At 36.4% G+C, this 21,311-nt stretch overlaps 1 protein-coding gene across 2 annotated transcripts in view; it reads left to right on the top strand.

Moving 5' to 3' along the window:
- The window catches only part of LOC145684732 (brachyurin-like), a 50,477-nt gene that overhangs the window by 17,150 nt on the left and 12,016 nt on the right, over positions 1 to 21,311 (top strand). For both annotated transcript variants that reach the window (XM_081757108.1, XM_081757109.1), the window contains 3 exons: positions 874 to 1,021; positions 8,820 to 8,989; positions 17,337 to 17,426. In XM_081757108.1, coding sequence (XP_081613234.1) covers positions 874 to 1,021; positions 8,820 to 8,989; positions 17,337 to 17,426 — 408 coding nt within the window. The remainder of the gene's footprint in view (positions 1 to 873; positions 1,022 to 8,819; positions 8,990 to 17,336; positions 17,427 to 21,311) is intronic.

The following is a 21,311-nucleotide window of genomic DNA, read 5'->3' as shown; positions in this document are numbered from 1 at the left end:
TTTTCGCTTTAAACATTTCTTGCCATAGAACGGAAAAGGGAACAGATAACAAGAAGTGGATTTTTGCAAATGATTCAGCATCTCATTGGAACATACCATCGCAACCAGTAACATACTATCAAAATCAGATGTAGTTGAAGTTTACTAATATTTCCGGTTTCAATACTGATTTTCATAGAGGAAAAGTAGCTAAAGATATTGGAATGAGCTTTTTTGCGATCGATTTAGCTTCCCAAGAATAGGTTCTATCTCTTTCCTTAACCCTTTATTTAAATCAGAAGTGGTTATAATTAATGATTTTCTGTTTCAACCTTTATTACCGTTGAAAGAAATCATCCACAGATAGCTAGTAGTGTTTTTATATGGATTCAGCGTACGCAGAACAGGTTCTATCTTTAATCTTATTTATCTATTGCCACCAGTAGTTTCAGATGTACTTCTAGTTAGCGTATGGAACCCGCATAATTTGGAAGGCTACCGTAGCATTCACATAAAACAGTCAAATAATAATAACAAATTTTTACACTGATGAAAATGAGATATAAAACTTACAAATTGATACGCAAATTTAAATGTATTCATGTCACGGAATTTGTGACGTAAAAACCAAAATCGAAAAGAAAACCTATATATGCCATCACTATTAATGTCGGCCTACGTTTCAGCGTAGAATGGGAATTGCAAGGTGCAAGAGGGGATTTATAATATTATATCCTAATTTCTCATTTAGAAAATTGATCTCTTGAAATACAGAAATAGAACATACAAGGTAAATCTACTCAGTAACAATTTTCTATTTACTTTGAAATAGAATAAACGATCTTACAGGAAAATATCCATTGTATATAAAGTTAATATTTTCCCTTTTTTAAGCTCCTGGCAGTAGAATAGTTAATGGAGAAGTTGCAACTCATGGACAGTTCCCTTATCAAGTAGCTCTTATTTTGGATTTGGCCACATTTTGCGGAGGTTCTCTTATTTCAACTGAATGGGTGCTCACAGCTGCTCATTGCGCTGACGGGTAAGTACATATATCAGTAATTTCATTTTATTTACTTGTTGAATATTTTGAACATCTACTAGTTTAAAAGACCTGCAAAAAACAAACTAAGTATAACAACACATTTTTATCCTTCCTTATTTATTTATAAAGTAAAAGAGATCAATAGAGAAAACATTTCACTCTAGTGTCTTTCTAGTACGTTCTGCTAATATATCTTGAGATCTATCACTTTTTGATTATCAAGCTACGAAAGGTGAGAATAAAATATGGTTATCATAAAAACAATCTAATTCAATATTTCAACGGATTTACACGTTTAATAGCCCCTACTTGGCGATAAAATGCCCCTACTTTTAAATATCTATCCCGCCGTTCCTCTCAATTCAGACATATTTATTCGTTTAGACGCAATAGGGTTCAACTTTCCGTATCAAATTTTAAGCGGAAGACTTTGATAATGTTTTGTAGGAGGTCCTTTTTCTATTTTCCTTTCTATCCCCAGAAATAGGGGTAAATTTCTAAAGAGTGTTAATAAAAGATTGTTATATTTCCTGAAACAGTACACACGGCTTGGTTTTAATATAATAATTCATTTTTAATAAAAAAGACCTATACTGTACTATAAATCATTCCTCTGAGAAAAATCCAAAAATGAGTAGTTTATTATTAGATATAAGTTCCTTTCATAATTTGCTCAGAAACGACTTCCTTCGTATATTATTATTAACCTGGCAATATTAACCAGTTCTGAAATAATTCACAAGGGATAATTGAGGTTGTTCGTTGATCTACTCAAAAACTACTCAGATGATTTTGTTCATATTTCATATATAAATATCTCATATCTATATCTATATCTATATCTATCTATCTATTTATTTATCTATCTATCTATCTATCTATCTATCTATCTATCTATATATATATATATATATATATATATATATATATATATATATATATATATATATATATATATATATATATATATCCATAATGTTGCGTAAATTAGTTCTTATGAAAATATTCAGAAGGGATCATTTACTTTTGGGGTTTTTATTCGGACAAAAATTGACCAGACCACTTTATAATTTTATCTACATTTCACATATAAATTTTTCATTATTAACTACAGTATAATGTGATTTAGTTTTAGAAATTAGGCGGAGAACGTTGAATGCGTTGACCCATATCTCTCATTTGTAAATACAATTCTATTGCCAATATCTGCTAAGTTTCCTTTTTCCTCCTTACGTCTGACGAATTTAAGCTCTTAAATGATAAATTAATATATATCTAGCACTAGTAACGTTCCCTGACTTAAATCACTAAAAAGATCAAAGGACGGTAGAATTAAACATTGTATAAGCTAGAACCATGAATGCCCAACTCTTAAAGGAATAATACCACGTAGGTTAAAGGGGCTTATTATAACTTTTACTGAAATCAAGAAGAAAAAGTAAAATTGCCATCTTGTATGATCATGTACCTTTTATGAGAAACACGCACCTTGTATTTACATTTTGAATCTCTATGTTGACATTACAATACCGTATATAGACTAATATTACAGAACTTCAATTTCGTAGATCATTAAGGTTTTCATAAACAAATTTAATGTTTCTCTCTGACTGTAAATTAAACAACTAGTGTTAAACAAATAAGGACGCTTAGCTTAGGGCAACTTCAATATATCATATAATGAACAACCATATGAAAACAAAAGACACACTATTTAAATTATCATGTTTTTCAGGCTGTTGTATTAAGTTTATTGTTTAATTGGTTAAAATTTAATGAGGAAGTCGATAGCGATTCTATTTGTCCTTATCAACATAAGATCAACGTCTGATGAAAGCTGCGAACTAAACATTCACAATGGAACTACTGAAAAAGATTAAAATCAAACATAAAACCTAAAGATTGAGAGAGCAAAATAAAAATAACAAATTTTGAAATAGATTTTATGAAAAGTTTAAAGGAACGACTGTCATTAAGGACGGGCATCCCACTCGCACCAAGGAATTCCGTTACCTGAGGGCCACATTTATAAATGCAGATAAGAGCCCCATAGGCGAATATACGTATTTAGATCACCTGGAATCAACAGCGGTGATTTTAAAACTGAATCAAATTGACTACCAAAAGTCTTTGCAAAAGTAATATACAACATATTGTCATCAGTCGAGGAAAGAAAGCTCAGCATATTTATCACACCTATAAATCGTGAAGAGGATAAAAGCAGATGGTTGAGTTGGCTAAAAATTAGTTTCGTGCAAACAGATACAAGCTGGTGAATGACAAATAACAGCTGACTTAATTCCTTAAAATGACTACCTAAGTCGTTATAATGCATTCTTATAAGCACCATAGTTGGGAAAATTAACGTTTATATCGACCCTTTACTCATGAGCCAATGTAAATTCACTTGATATGCAACAGACTGTTCTTCATCAAATCAGATTTTAGTGAAATCAAAGGTAGGTATAAAACTATTCGAGTTTTTACTTATTTAGTGAATGATAGAGTAGTTAAGACTATGTGAATTTGATGTCAATATTTAGCAAGTGACGATGTGGTAATGTTAGCTTGGGACTATTATTACAAACATGAGGAATTTCACTTGGAAAATAAAGTAATAACTGGAGTTTTCTATTCAGGGTTCTTAGTCTGGAGAAAACTCTGTTTGCGTTCAAATGTCAGATTTCCTGAGAGCCACAGATTTGCATGCAATAACAGTAACAAAGGCAAACGGAACAGGATACAAGGTTGGAATACTCTCATTAAATGACATTTTCCATTGGCTGCGGAAATCTTTTCAACAATTATAAGTTCTCGGATATGAATTCTCTCTGAAAGGCAGGATAGTCGATAGACGAAAGAGAATGATCACATTTGGAGTTAACACAAGAGGGCTTATACAAATATCTGCACTATGAGTTCTTTGACAAAACTCACAAAAACAGCACCCATGTGACTTACTCGTGTGCGAGAATTGCTGATATTTAAAACAAAAACGAGAATTGGGAATGTACTGTCAAACTTCTAGTCTATGATATCTACCCTTTGCAAATTTCGGGAGTATAGATAGCGAAATTGATTGTAAGAATTACTGGCTGAATTTTGTGCAGTTCAACTGGCTTCTTATTTATAATCCCAGCCTACTTCTATAACACCTTGGCCAGATAATTTACAATCTTCTCCTAAATAGCATTGAGGAGATCCCAATATGGAATATTCTACAGGTGACTTTCAGTAGACAATGGTGTTTTACTAATAAGTTATCCGATCCAATGATATTGAATTTAAGTAGCTTGGCAGTTTTTTCATCTACTATTTGCACTGTCATTTCCAAGTTTCTGAATGTCTTAACTTGTCTAGCTGTGTACGTGATAACTTTATAACAAAAGGAGTCAAGTTTTTAAATACTACACGGAAGGTTAGACTTACCACTCGCATAATTATAATTTTTCCTTAATTACAAAACATCGGACTATATAAATTGCGATTTTTGTTCTTTTGCATATTCTCTTCAGTACATTGAACTTCATTGGATTGACAATCGTAAACAGTTAGGACAAGGGTTAGTTCGAGGTCAACGTGGTTTTCTAAAAAACGATTCTCCACCACAGGTGTTGTTGCTGATATGGTAGACTATAATGGGAATGATCCATCATATGTTTCTCATGAGAGATAAAATAGTTAAATCATCATTTATTACAGTGTGTGGTTGTCCATACCGAGTATTTTGCTTAACCACTTATTGGAGTGTTAATATTTTGCCTTGGAAAACAACTCACATAGGGAAGACAATGTATTTGGACGAACCTAATACAGCAAAATCGATCACTTCTTTTAAATAAAAATGATCATGGAATACAACCTTACGCGAAAATGTCCTTATTATTTGAGGCCAAGCAGAGAGAGAATAAAATCTACACATATGTTATAAGCTTGAATATGCATACATACAAGACAATTATTCTATTATGGCAAAACAGTGTACGGTTTCTTTTGAGCATTTTGGTCATCTCTATAGCTTGGGGTTAAAATCTTACTCGAACTTAATGTAGGCATATACCAAGAATCAATAAAAACTGCTTAATACTGGAAAAATGTCTTACATGTATATATTTAAACTTCCAGAATGATGTGAGTTCTTAGCCGTTATACTTTAAAGATTGTAATCTGAAACAAAATGGTTATTTATGCAAATTGAAACAAACGATATACAAAGATTCATTAAAATAGGATAAGCTTAACAAGAGTTATCGTCAAACAGGCGAGCGCACAGATGCCGATCGAGTTAAATTGTAGAAATTTAGCTATGCTCGCTTCTATCAATTTACATATTCATTATTACTTAGAAGAGTTTTAGCTAGAAGTTCTTGTGAATGACCGGACATTCCACTAAATGAGATATTCATTCATTCATAGGTATTCTGCCTTTATCGGAGGTCACTTGCCGCAGCTGATAAGCTTCCATGTTCCACGGTCCTCCGCTAACCTCTTCGTCTTCGCGTATGATCTTTCTGTTATAATATCATCCATTAATTGTAGTATCCTTCGCCCCTCCCTCTCTTTCCAAGCACCATACCCTCTAGCACGTCCCTCATGATACAATATCTTCTTAGGCAATGTCCCAACCAGTTTCTCTTTCTCTTCCTAATAATATCTAAAAGTGCTCTATCTCATCCACCACTTCTAACACTTTTTCATTCGTTTTCCGCTCCACCCAATTAACTCTTTCCATACTTCTCCACACCCACATCTTGAAGGCTTCCAGTCGATTTTCGTCACCTTTACGTAATGTCCACGTTTCCGCCTCATACAGTACAACACTCCACACGAAGCATTTCATAAGTCTTTTTCTCAACAGTTCATTCAAGGTCCCACAAAACAGACTTTTCTTCCTCCTAAAGGCTTCTTTCGCCATTCCTATTCTTGCTTTTATTTCGCCTTCGCCCTTCATGTTATTACTAAGAATACTACCCAGACATCGAAAACTATTCACTTGTTCTATTTTCTCCCCTCCTACTTTTATATTTGACACAGACCCCTTCGTTCCAATCACCATGGCTTTTGTCTTTCTAACATTTGTTTTCATCCCATATTCTTCAAAGCCCTTTCTCATTTTTTCTAACCTTTTATTGATTTTCTTTTCAGATTCTGCAAGAAGCGCCATATCGTCTCCAAATCTTATGCACCTAATCATTCTACATCCTACCGTAATGCCATTATCATAATGTAGGCCTTTTTCCCCCATCTCTTCTAGATAGGCATTAAATAGTGTTGGCGAGAGGCTGCATCTCTGTCGAACTCCCCTTCCAATTGCACTCTCTTCGGTTAGTTCTTCCCCTATCCTAACACTTACTTGTTGGTTCATGTATAAGTTTCTTATTAATCTTCTTTCAATTCCAACCATATCGTTAGAACTCCCAACAACAATTCCCAATTCACGCGTTCAAAAGCCCTTTCTAGATCAATAAATACAACATACATCTCTTTCCTTTTTTCTGTAAATCTTTCACCGATTGCACTTAATAATCCAATTTCATCTCTTGTTCCCTTGCCTCTTCTGTACTCGAACTGCTCCTCCTGAACATCTTTATTTGTTCTGTCATATAACCTTCTGTTCAGTATTCGGAGCAGAGTTTTAGCTGCATGAGATATGAGACTAATAGTTCTATAATTCTCACATCTCTTTGGGTTCAATTTCTTAGCCACCGGTATCATGATCGTTTTCAGAAAGTCTTTTGGCCATTCTCCTGTTTCATATATTTCATTGTATAGTCGTAACAGTTCTTTTTTTCTCTTGTCTCCTATATTTTTAATGAATTCGATTAGTATGTTATGTATTCCGGTTGCCTTTCCACTCCTAATTTCGGATATAGCCTTTTAAAACTCATCCCGAAGAATACTAAATCCTTTATCATCCTCGCCTACTTCATTTTCTACTTCAACATTTAGGCTACACGGTCTACCTTTACTCTCATATAAGTCTTCGACATATTCTTTCCACCTTCCTATGACCTCATTTCTCTCACTGACTACCTTCCCACTCTTATTTTCTACTGCCATTATAATACCCCCTTGTTTCCTCCGAAATTCCATAGATTTCACCTCCTTGTACATTTCCTCATATTTTCCAACTCTTTCTAATTTTTCTATGTCCTCGTATTTTCTTTTGTAAAACTCTTCCCTCGCTCTGTCTGTTTCTCTTCGTAATTCATTATTTAACTTTTTGTACATCTTTCTGCCCTCTTCTGTATCAACCTGTTTCCACACCTTCCTCTCCCTCATTTTCTGCAACATCTGCTCTGTAACTAATGGTTTCTTAGTAGTTTTGTGTTCGCGGTAACCTATTGCTTCTTCTGCAGCCTGCTGTAAGCAACGTTTAATATGTTCCCACCGTACGTTACAACCTGCGCCTCGTTTGAACATTTTTCTTCGAATTTTTCAACGGAAAGATTTCTTATTTCCTCGTTTCTCAACTTTTCAGTATTCAACACTTTGTTACCTACTTTTCTTCTGTCTACATTTTTCAGTTGAATATCTACTTCGGCCAGCACAAGATGTTCCCAATTAGTACTAGTGAATTCTGTCTACATAAATTCACCAGGCATTCTCCCCTTTCAATTCTTTCGCCTAAACCATATTTGCCTACGATACTACCTTCATGTTTTTCTCCTACAACTGCATTGAAATATCCCATTGGAATTATACACACACCCTTCTTCTCCTATCTATAATTTCTTCTATTTTCTCATAATTTTCCTCTACTTCTTCAGTTGTATGCGAAGTCGTCGGTTTATATGTCTGTATCACCACTAGATCCTTCGTTTTCCCTTTAAGTATTAACATCATAACTCTATCATCAATAAATTCTACTTTCACTACCTTCTCCTTTAAGCGCTTTCCAAGAATTATTCCTACGCCATTATGACCGCCCTTTTCATTACCTGAGTAAAAGATTCTATATTTTTCGCTGTTCAATACCCCATTATCTTCCCATCTAACTTCACAAACGCCTACCAAGTCTAAATTATTTTGTTTCATTTCTTCTTTAAGATTTTCTAATTTTCCGCCCTGTAACATAGTACGTACGTTCCATGTCCTATCATAAACCTTTGGCTCTTCCCTGTCTTTCTTTCTCTGTCTATCTTCCCACATTATTACTTTCTCGTGCAATAGTCCTTCCCAAGCCATCCCCCTCCCGGAGATCCGAATGGGGGATATTTTACCTCTGGAACTACATTTTGACCTGCCAAGGACCATTGTTCATATGTTCTATTTTTGCTGCCAGCAAACTAGAGTGATGGTTTCCGTTGCCTTCCACCCTGCAGTATACCACCGTTAAAGTCACACTGACCACGCCTGGGACTAATATCCAAGTTGCCGTACCAATCACTATGAATTCCGCCAACTTGGCTACTGGAGAACTTCTGCCTTCTCCCAGAATACTTTTCGTCTGGCTACTCCATTTAGACCAATTCGGTAGGGGTGGCACTTCTGTTAGTGAACTACCACCGACACAGCTCTAAATTTCACTGTAGCATGCAATCCTCCCCACCCGACACATAAGTGTCTTCGTAAAGGTGGTGTTTATCAGGGAGGAAATATATATTAATTTTTGATTTAATTATTTTCTGTCAAATAGTTTTCTTTTTCCTCTTTATCGACGTCAAAATGAAACTGACACTCTCACACTAGATCAAATATTACAATTCTATTAACTGAAGATTTAGTTTCATTTTTGTATAATATCATCATATGTGGGATCGAATTAATAAATAAAAATATTTCTTTCTTCCAGAGTTTTTCTAGCTGAGGTTTACATAGGAGCTCAGAATGTGGAATCGTTGACAGAGCAAGGAAGAGAGATAATACTTTCAACTCAAGTAGTTGTTCATGAAGGATGGAGCTTTGACACCGTTAGCAATGACATTGCTCTCATCAAACTTAGAAGACCAGCAACTCTTAGCAGTAAGTTAGCTTATTTTCAACTGATTAATTAATTATGATATTGAACTTAGTATAAATCCTTATTTCAGTGTTCTACTTCGTAATATTAAAAGAAAATGGTTATACTATTTTGTCTGTCCTATAAGCGTTAACTCAAAGAACAAATTCTCGAACCGTATTCAATTCTCAATTTTGAATAATATACAGTCTGCAAGGAAAGAAAACTTTGTATTTAAATACAGATTGTACATGTCCTATGCGGTTTTCTTTTCTCTAAATGTACAAGAGATAAATATAAATTATTTATATTATTTTTGATACAGGTTTGTTTATTCAATACTTTACGACTTCTTTTACGCGTTCTTAGTTCAAATGGACAAGCATAATATATGTTCCCAGAAGCCAGATTATAACCCATAAAGTTTCCATTACTTATATAGAAAGCGTAAACATCTGGTAACGAGATTAAAAATAAAGAACACGAGCCAACAATTTTGACACTAATACGTTCTTTGAAGTAACAGACAATATACAAACATTCAAATATAAAGTTCGAATTATCGTCACGGTTCGTATTTTTTTAATTCTGCTTGTTAACTCAATCGATCAAGACAGTTGTAGAATTAATTGAATTAAGCTGTATGCAATTAAATTTTGGTGTGTCAGGAATAATGGAAACCAAAGGCGACGTGATAACTATAAAATACTACCTGAAAGCAGCCTGTTTGGTAATAGGAACTCATGGGCTATAACGACTGATTAAGTTTAAAGTTTTAGTTATATGCTTTCAAACCTACATTCAATTTTAATATCACATATTCTATTTCAGAAACCTAACAAATCTTTTATAATAACTTATGTACAGGTTCAAACCAGCTGGCAATAATGGCCTGCGTTACTTTTAGATTGACAACTAACCTCTACTTTAATGGAAAATTTATCTTAAATGAAAGTGGTTCATAGATGTTCTTCCAAACCTATGTAATGTACTGAAATTAATGGAAAACAAATAACTGAATTTATTAATCAGAGATGTGTTATTGCATGACTTGATCGTAAACGTATTAAGAACAATAGGAAACCCCACCATGTTCTGAATAGTACACTATGATTGAAAATAGCATTTCCAACTTAACATGATTTAGGGGAAGATCTAATTAAATATGTTCATGATGCAAAACTAAGATGAGTTAGAAAACCGTACTTACAAAAATGTTATGCAGAATTCACATTATGAGCATTTCATTTCCGATTGTCGAAGATACTCCATATAAATTTCCTTGAATATCTTCATACGCTGAAAACAATAATTCGTTTAAACTTTAACCATACTTGCAACCTCAGACACTACCTCTCATGAACGACCTTGATTAAAATATGTCTTTTGATATGAATTATAAAATACCCAAATATAATTTTAGCTGCAAGTTAGTTTCAATGTTTTAGCTCTTTTTCTACAATCCCTTTTAACTTTTAAATGACACATTGTGAATCATGAATATCAAATTAGCACACTAATGCTATAGTAACATAATACATTAACGTTTATGAGTAATGCTTACTTCAGGCCTAAACATGTGGTTACCGCTAATTATTCTCTTGATGATACGCAAAAGAAATAAAATCAAAAGCCATAAGAAAAATGAAAGACAATGATTATTCTCTCCACACTCACAGCATGACACTGAGAGAATGTAATGCTAAATTATGAACAAAATTAAAAACTACGTTGTATAGAGGATCACAAAAAGTTAAGAAATGCAAATGATCATTTATTTAAAGTACATAGCATACTGATGAAATATCATAATTCAGTGTAAGAAACACAGTGCAAAAATAGTGCATCATTAATCATGGGCTGTAGGAGTGAAACTAACATATGTTTCAGTACTGCATTTTGTACTTTTATTTTCATTCTGAGGATATCATTTGAAGTGCCATTTCTCTTAAATTTTGTTATACACTTTAATAAAATGCATATTTTATAGAGGTACATGGTCAGTACATGTCCAAATAACGTTTTACCATCTCAAACATGTTAAATCTCTCATCCATATGTGATATACACATTTTATTACGATTATTGAATAAAGTTCAAGTACTTTCTTCTTTAGTATAACATATATATACGAGAGTGTATTATGCGCCAAGCAAGAATGAATTCTGCAAAAGAGTATGGCACAAGGTAGAGAGAATACAGAGCTAGTAGTAGTAGTATAGCAGCATGCAGAATCTCCAGTTTATACCAAAACACTCAATATCAGTTTAAGACTCAGGGATTGGCTTAGATGAGCAGTACTGGAAATCAAGACAGTGTATATTCCCTGTTTTTTCTGGTTGGGAACACCAGAAATCTTAGTAGACATAAAATGAAGGTTAGTGAAAAAGAGATTGTGTCTGGATATTGTGAGGTTTTCGGTTAGGAAAAAGAGATGTTTCAGGAGGTACAGGTAATTATCTTGGCCTGAATGTCTAGGCTTCTCATTCTTTCATAGATTCGATATTAGTCGTTGACAAGCTACAAGCGTGTGTGTCATAAAACCAAGCAAAATTACTTCAGAGCTACAGTTTTCAAGAATATTGAATTTACTTCAACTTATCCAGCTCGATTTATTCGATTTGCTCGATATTGACAATTTATAATACTTCTGACATACCGTATATTTCTTTTGTACCAAACTCGTAACGTCTGTTCCTCCGAAGATCACGCACATCTTAACAGATCCTAGCAATTTGTTATATCGCCATGAAGACAAGAAGTCCGGGGTATGGATATAAAGAAACCATCTAGGCTCACTGGACAGTCGCTGTCAATAAAAATCTGTCAAGGGCTGAGGATAACATGGTAGAGTGAAAGGAATTGTAGGAGGTCTCTCTATTTTATTTCAGTTTATAAAATTGTTTGTGGGACGATCACAGTATGTAATATAAATGGGAAAGATATGTATTAGCACCCAATATTTTTAATCAGTCGGCCACAGCTCTCTTGGAAAGAAAGTATACAGTTACACATAATGGAAAATGAACTACATATATTATATAATAATTCATACGATGCATGAAGATCTACAATAATATTTTTAGCTGTGCCGTATATAAACGTAGTTCTTTAGTTACAAAACATGATAGCGTAGAAAGGGCACAATAAATATCCAATAACTCTCTTTCAATGGCCAACTTATTACCTAGGCTCATAATGCTGTCTTCGAATTCAGAAGGTAGGTGTAAAGAAAACTGTAAGGAATAAAATCAGGATATAATGTGGCAGTGCGTGTCCTTGTTGTATTTATATGTTTGAGAAAACTGAGTAAATTAGATCATGATCCCATAACATTTTGAGATGAACTGTTCGTTTCATTATTTGTTATACATTGTACAAAATCAGAAACAGTAGAAGAAAATCATGAAGGCAAGATGCAACTTTTCAGTCTTATTGGCCTTAATAACATGCGATAATAGAAGTTCCGTGATTGTCTATATATTATATATACACATTTATAGCAGAAATAGAAATATAAATATAACTAGTTCCCATACAACCGTTCATTGGTCATCGATTATCGGTGCTCGACAATATCAACCGATACGTGAGCAGTGAATCGATAGGGATCAAATATACAGGGTGTCCGAGAAGTCCTTCCCTGATTACAGAAATTGATAACTCAGGCTAGAAATACGATAGAAATATGAAACTGGTGTTGAATTGTTTACAAACTATAAAAGTTTTGGTCACATCAGTACACTTCCACATGAGCACCCTTGGTAGCACGTAGCACATCTAGGCGATATTCAATTTCCATCCACACATTAGCCAACATCACTGGAGGGATCGATGCAACGACTGTGGTTATTCGTTGCTGCAGGGTTTCAAGATCTGGTACACGTGTTCGGTAGACCTCATCCTTGACATAACCCCATAAAAAGAAGTCTAATGGGGTTATGTCAGGAGAGCGTGGAGGCCAAGCTGTTGGTCCATCACGACCAATCCATCGCCCAGGAAATGTCCTATCGAGATAGGCACGGACGTCCAAACCCCAATGAGGTGGTGCACCGTCTTGCTGAAAAACGACATCGGGGCGATACTGAAGCAGCTGAGGTACAACATACAGCTGCAACATATCCAGGTACACTGCAGATGTGATGGTATCCTCAGCGAAGATGAATGGCCCGATAATTCGATCATGCAATAACGCGCACCAAACATTCAACTTTGGACTGCCTCTGGTGAACTCCCTGACCTCCCTGGGGGGTTCTGAACCCTAAATGCGTACATTATGGCGATTCACTACTCCACTGACAAAGAATGTCGCTTCGTCGGAAAAGGCAATTCGTCTGAGATAACCATTATCGTCCTCAATACGTGATAGTATTTCGACCGCAAAGTCATATCGACGTGTACCGTCGTCGGGCAACAAGGCCTGAACGAGTTGCACTTTGTAAGCACGAAACAATAAACGTTTTTGTAAAATGTCATGTATAGAGCTTTTTGGCATCTGTAATTCACGTGAGGCCCTGCGCACCGATTTCTTAGGACTTCTCAGAAAAGACTGCCGCACAGCCTCCACCGTGTCTGCTGAGGTTCTTGGTCGACCAGACCTCGGAAAATCAGCAACCGACCCTGTGTTCTTGAACTTCTCATACCAGGCTTTAATGCTCTTGACCAGGGGCTGCTAAATATGCGATTCGAACTGGCATTGGTCGGTGGAAGTGTGACGTCACGCGGAAGAGAGAAAATCGCGTCTTCTGCTTTTAGCATATACGTTTTGTATACTCCGAGCATATTCTAATTTCATTTGATTGTTGAAACTACATAAAGACAAAAATATTACTAATTCTAACACTACAAATACGCAGGGTAAATTGCTATATTATAATAAATTTATATTAATGTTATCATCCACTCGTTGTTTTATGAATATTGATAGGAAATGTTAGTGATAATTTTAATTGCAGCCCTCAGAAGTCACAGAACCCGGGACGCATTGATTGTTTCCTTGCACCGTGTTTCTTCATTCTTTGGGCTTTATTTTTTTAGGTTGAGATTACTCAAATAAATGTTCTTGTTTTTACGTGTTTCCACTATAGTTTGGGTTTAGTTCGCGGAAAATGTACCCAAACAAAATTCGTAAGCGCGAGTGCCAGGAGGCTAATAATTGCAAGTCTCATTAAAGGATCTGAGCCAGAACCTGACTAAGCACTAGCCTTAATGAAGGATGTGAGCCCAAGCAAAAATGAGTACAAGCCCTACTAACGCCAGTGAGCTCGAGTCCCACTGAATGTTGAAGTCTGAGCCCAAGTAAGCGCTTGCCAGAACGAGATCAGAGAGCATGAGCTCCAGAGAACCTAGTTAGTGCAAGCCTCATTAAAAGATATGAGCCCGGGGCCAAATAAGCACGAGCTTCAACGAGAATAATGAGCACGAGCACACTAAAGGTAATGAACCCGAGCCCACATTAGTGAAAACCGCGCTGAAATCAGAGAGCTCGAGTTATATTGATGGTACTGAGATCGAGCCCAGCTGACGGAAGTGAGCCAACACAAGTGAGCACGAGTCAAATCCAGATTAGTGTGCCCGAATCCAAGCAAGTGTGTGACCGAAGGATACTAGAGAGCGCGAGTTCCAAGGAGCCTAGTGAGTTCGAACCTCATTAAAGAATGTGAGACCTAGACCAAGAAAGCTCAAGGCTCAACGAGAATAAATAGCGCGAGCCCCACTGAAAATATGGAACCCGAGCCCGCATTAATACACACTTCTGTCAGTGAGTTTGAGCCCCATTGATGAGTGAGCTCGACCCCAGTTGACGGAGGATAGCACGCGCGAGTGAGCAAGAGTCTAATTAAGGTTAGTTACCCCGAACCTAACTAATCGTGTGCTCACTCGAAATAGATTAGGGTGCGCGATCTCCAAGGAGCCTAGTGAGAGTGAGCCTCACTGGAAGATGTGAGACCGAGACCGAGTAAACGCGAGCCTCATTGAAGGATATGAGCCCTAGCTTGAGTAAGAGCGAGCCTTAACGAGAATAGTGAACGCTTTCCCCACTGAAAGTAATGAACTCATTGCAAGCTCTACTGACGTCATGGAGCACGACACTTACTCTAGTTCAGATTAGTAAGACCGAGCTTTATTGAGTGTAGTGAGCCCAAACCCAATAAATGTGTACCCCAATGAAATGAAAATGAAAATGAAATGAAATCTTTAAGTTTTACGTCCCACAGTTATGCCGGTTAGGCTAAAGGAGACGATTATTATGAGAAATGAATGAAATTGTGAAATGAAGAAAGTGGGAATAATTGGGAGAACTTCGAGAAACCCACGAGCACGGTGTTTGTCCACCACAAAGTCTATACGGCGCGAGCTGGGATCGAACCAGGGACCCCAAGCACCGGAGGCGAACGCTCTACTACTGAGCCACCGCGCTTCCACCCCCAATGAAATTAGTGAGCACGAGCTCCCAGCAGTCTAGTGAGTGTGATTAGGGCCGGATTTAGGGGGTGCACCGGTGCACGTGCACCCCTTCGTTGTAAATATACACTATCTAATATGAGAAGCTAGCAGTGAGAATAGCAACACTTTCCGAAACTTTCTGCCATTATTTTTCGGTTTGGGGCTTAAGAGAAAGCAGAGCTTTGCAAAAGCAATACATTAAGTCGATTTTCTGAAGGTTGAAGGAAAAGAATTCACCAAGTAAAAACAATATAACATTTGTCATGTAGGTCAGAAAACATGCGACCTTCTTTAAAATAACACCCTCCCCCGTTCTATGTATCAGCGTTGTCAAGGGTAAAGAATATTGTCACACGTCACTTTGAAGAGTTTCAGTGTGATTGGTTAGTTTGGTAATTATTGGTGCACTCCCGCTCAGAAAATCCTGGATCCCATCCTCAGTGTGATCCTTATTGGAGGATGAGTCCTAGCCCAAGTGAGCACGAGCCTCAACGGAAATAAGAACGCGAGCCCCATTGAAGGTAACGAACAGGAATCCATTAGCTGCACATGTAACCATTTTAAACGTTAAAGTGAATATTTAAATAAGAATAAACGCGATGAACACTACAGTTGGCATACGGAAAACCTAGTTTCGAGCGAGCATTACTGGTGGAAAAGAGAGCAGCCAATCACTTTTGTCTCGATTATTTTTTTGGTTTCATCGAGTTATGGGGACAAAATGGACAAATCCTCTTTTCTAACATTTTTGCTCGTCCTACAGGATCGGCATCCATGACTAGTTATTTAAATTTCTTTCAAGTTCTTCAACTTCATATGTTTGAAAAGTAAATTATTTTCTTTTAAGCCTTTACTTCCGTTCGTTCTTAACAATACCATGCTAATTCGATATATGCAGAGAAGAAATTGCATGAGGGCGGAACTTTTTTTTCTTACAGGTACCTTATGAAGTTCGTGTTGAAAGTCTGCCTCATAATTTTTTGGTAAGAAATAAATAGAATAAATATAGCATTGTTATATCGATTCTGTCTGCGCGTTTACACCGAGAAACTCACTGTCGTTGTACCAACAACATTTTAGAGAAGGGGTGCTATGTTATACATGGAGTCTTCCTTTATCAATTCGGATATTGAGCAACAACAAAGTTATTTTTATTTATTTTTGTCTCAATAGTTACCCATTCTTTATAAATTTCACGCATCGACACCGCTTACTGTATTCCCTACAATGTGTTTGTTTCGTGCTCTCTTCCATGTGACGTCACGTCGCGCAAGAATTCTGGGTAATTTTTTCTCTCGATATCAGAAAATGTGCTACCTGTAATACTCTATATACATTGGCTCTTGACATCAGTTGGAGTCCTCCCAAATGTTGTCTGGAACTGTCTCTGCACCGTGGTTGGTGATCGTGTCTCATGGTACCACAGGACACACTGTGCCTTCTCCTGGTTGGTTGGCATGGCTTCTTGGGCTTCTTACTTATGTACTACAAACCTAAAACAAACAAAATTGAGACTTGGTAAAACAGAACAAACCTAACACAGACAAAAACTTTTATAGTTTGTAAACAATTCAACACCAGTTTCATATTTCTATCTTATTTCTAGCCTGAGTTATCAATTTCTGTAATCAGGGAAGGACTTCTTGGACACCCTGTACATACATTCACAATAATGATGTACATGACATTAGTATTTATCAGTTAATTGTCCTTCAATTATTTTTTCACAATATTACTACAAACGTAAATAATATTTGCTACGAACGTCTGAATGTGAAAATGATTTCATGATTTTAATCTCTAGCTGCAAGGAAACCGTCCATTTGTTTATTGTTTTAATGATACTATTAAATTGGACTTAAATATTTTCTTATATTTTTTCTGTGAACAATATATGTTTTAATTGTATTTTCTTTTAAACAGATTATGTCGCTACTATTGACCTTGCAAGCGGATCAAATGACTATGTAGGTTCGACAGCCACTGAAAGTGGGTGGGGTAAGCCTTCCGACGGTAAGTATAACTATTATGTAGCAATATTAATACAAAAATAGTTCAAAATTGTGCGAACTAACAGTAAAATTTTTAACGTCGTTTTACTTTAACATTTTATAAATACATAAGTCCTCCTATTCATGTGTATTGTCTTTCGGTTTTTAGGTTTCGCTTCTGTCCAGGAGATTTTCAGTTTATGGTTAACAACTAATTGATACATACATGAAAATTGGTTATAAATGGGTTGAAGGGAACAAATTTTATAGTAGTATTGAAAATTAGAAATTGGTAACAACATCAAGATAGAAACAAGTGATGCTTGATTAAGATTAGTGGCACTTGAAACTTAGTGAGAAATGTGACAGTATTACCATTAATTACACTGAAAAAGTTTCCTGTTTCCTCTACATACCACATCAACAATTTCCCCATTACACATTCTGCTAGTCATAATGATCTTGGTGTTATCTTTGACTCGGAACTCACATTCTCTGACCACATCTCCTCAATACTTAAGAATTCAATACGCATATTGGGACTTCTTTATCGATTTATTGAACTACGCACTGTTTCATCCTTAGCAAGTTTTTTTTATAAAACTCGAATAGCGCCTAAGATCGAATACTTCTCTCCCATATGGGCCATGGACTCACCAACACATCTCTCTAGACTTGATTCTATTAATAATTTCTTTATTATTGCAATAGTACGCTTTCGTATTCCCTCACTTCGAATATTACCTAAGGAGGAATCAGTGGCGTAGCACATTTTTGCGGGCCCCCCCGCAAAGTATAGAGAAAGGGCCCTAGTTGTAAAGCCGACAGAAGTAAGGTTGAAGTTCTACTTCTTTAAATCTTTATTCATCGCAAGACTTCGGGGCCCTCTATACCTCGGGGCCCCCCGCACTGCGGGGGTTGCGGGGGCAGCTGCTACGCCACTGGGAGGAATTCTTGCGATATCTTAATATTCAGACTCCGGAAGTCAGCAGAAATAACTCTGATCTGAAATTTCTTCATAAAGTAGTTACTGGAAACTTGAGATCGGAAAAATTACTTCAAGAACTATCATTACGTGTCCCTTCGAGCCTAACCCGGAACACCCACCGATTCCATCTTCTCTCTCTCTCTCTTTTTTTTTTTTTTTTTTTTTTTTTTTTTTTTTTTTTTTACAGAATATCGAATTGTTATAATCATTTAACAACTGATGTGGACGTTTGAAAGAACAATTGAACGAGTTTTGACAAAACAATATTATCTTTGCAATATTTATTGACATCGTTTTTGTTGTTGTCGTTGTTGTTTTTCTTTTTTTCTGTTGGTTAACATTTCCCTGTGTAAAATGGCAAAGTTATGCTGTATCTGGGAATTTGTTCAATAAATAAATAATTGGTTTCAATGAAATAACTGAATAAGATAAAATAGATCTAATGGTATAGTATGAAAATGAGGTGTGTGTTTTTAACTAAAAAGAATGAAATAATATTCCAAGTGAAGAAAAACTTTGCTAAACCTAACTATGCGCATAACAATGGTGTAACATTTCAAGGAAAATTCAACAAACATAGATCTAAAATTAATTTTCTTTCTTGTTTCGTTACTGCTATTATTAGAATTATTAAACGTTATTCACTATGACATTTTAAACAGGAATCTAAGAAAGCATGACACATTCAGAAATATAATATATCTATACAGGGTGGTCCTTTATATGGTTTACAATTTCAATAAGTTATAATTCTTTATTGGAACTACATACAGACTTGGTTTATATGTAATTGTACTGCAAAAAACTTCAAGTTTCTTTTTTTTTTTTGTGACAAATCCAATAAGGCTCAATATGAGCACCTGCGGTCATCCTGGACTCATCCCAGCGAAAGCCGATTTCCTGCCAAACAGTATCCGGAATTTCTGTTTCTGGTGTAACGTCCGCGATGGCTGTTGTGAGGCGATGTTTCAGTTCATAAAAATTATCAGGTAGAGGAGAGGGGTACACCTTATCTTTCACAAACCCTCACAGAAAGAAGTCAAGTTACGTGTAATCTGGAGACCGTGACGGCCAAGCAATTGGTCCAGCCCGACCTATCTACTTATCTGGGAAACGCTGACCAAGAAATTCCCTTCCGTCAATCAGTTAGTGCGGCGGGGCGCCATATTGTTGTCACCATAAGCGGCCATAGTGGTCATCTTCATCTAACTGTCGAACAAGGAAGTTCTCGAGCATATCAAGGTAGGCGATGCCAGTGATGGTGCTCTCCGCAAAGAAGAATGGTCCATACACGTTTGCTTTGGAAACAGCGCAAAACATGTTCACTCTGGGGCTGTCTCGAACCACGTGCGCATGTGAATTTTCCTTGCCCCAAATACGACAATTGTGTGTGTTAACTCGGCCGGAAAGATGAAAAGTTGATTCGTCACCGAATACCGTATTTTTCAAGAATGACTCATCACCATTAATGCCATCCAACATGATAACATAGAATTCATGTCAGGTATGTTTATCCGCTTCACTTACTAGGAATGATTCCATACCGGGCCCAAGTACCTGGGAAAAACCTATATATCGTCTGAAGGTTCTTGCCATCACAAGTACGAAACCGTTTTCAAATCACGGGCAAACCCGCAAACTGACCCTATATGGAGCCAGTTTGTTGGTGTTTGTGACCCTATGTATGGTATATTCAACAGAAATAAAAATGAATATTACGATGCATCACACATAAGCCCCTGAGCCCATCATGTTTCAAATTGGCTCACTGCTAGAACGTGACTCAGGTAAGGGTTTGATAATATCACTTTGTATCCAAACGTATACATTTCGTTAGTGTTGCCAACGAATTGTAAATACACCGTGGCAGATGGTTTCTGTACCACTCGATGTATATCCACGAAAATGTGGCATAAACATCATTCGTCACTAGATAAAATATACTTCGGACATATTCGTCTTCCAAGGACCCCAGTTTATCAGTGTTGCCAACCAAGTATAAAAATTAGAAATTGTAAAATACTTTCCGTACGATGAGACGTTTATACATCTAGCTTGGCAGAAACATCACACGAACTATGGAAAAAAGATGTTGAGTGTGGCCGTCTCCCAACCTTCTAGGTTGTCAGTGTTGCCAACAAGTGTAAACATCACAATTTTGAAAATGGCGTGAATGTCATTGAACAAATATATGACAAAAGTGATAGAAGTAGCATTGGACAATGGAAAAGATAGTGTGAGTGTTCCCATCTCCAAAGCACCTCAGTGTGGCGGATATAATTAGACTGTGGCCCATACTAAGTTTGTAGTATGTTAGTGAACTCACAAGTTAACATGTCATGTTTGCCAATGCGGTAGACTTCATGCGAAAATTTTGAATGTTCGCATTGGTTGGCAATACTACTACACTCGAATAGTTGGGAGACGGGGACGTATACTATTTTCCATTGTCCAATGCTGCTTCTGTCATATTTTCATATATTCTTTCAATGGCAGTCAGGCCATTTTCAACATTGTGATGTTTGCACTTGTTGGCAACAATTACAACTTAGAATGGTTGGGAGACGGCCACACTCAATATCCTTTTGCTATAGTTCGTGTGATGTTCCTGCTAAGCTTGGTGTATAAACGTCTCATACATACGTCTCATACGGAAAGTATTTTACAATTTCTAATTTTTATACTTGGTTGGCAACAGTGATAAACTGGGGACCTTGGAAGAGGAATATTCCGAAGTATATTTTCTCCAGTGACGAATGATGTTTATGTCGCGTTTTTATGGATATACATAGAGTCAGGCACGTAGCCAGGATTTCGTGAAGGGGGGAGGGTCACATGAAATACTGTGGTCATCACAACAGGGGTCGATCATTCTAAACTATTTTACTGGAACATATATTGGTTCGTTCAGCCAGGATT

This window comes from Thermobia domestica, chromosome 5 (assembly GCF_964235325.1).
Source record: "Thermobia domestica chromosome 5, izTheDome1.hap1.1, whole genome shotgun sequence".
NCBI lineage: Eukaryota > Metazoa > Arthropoda > Insecta > Zygentoma > Lepismatidae > Thermobia > Thermobia domestica.
This window is presented reverse-complemented; position numbering and strand designations above follow the sequence as displayed.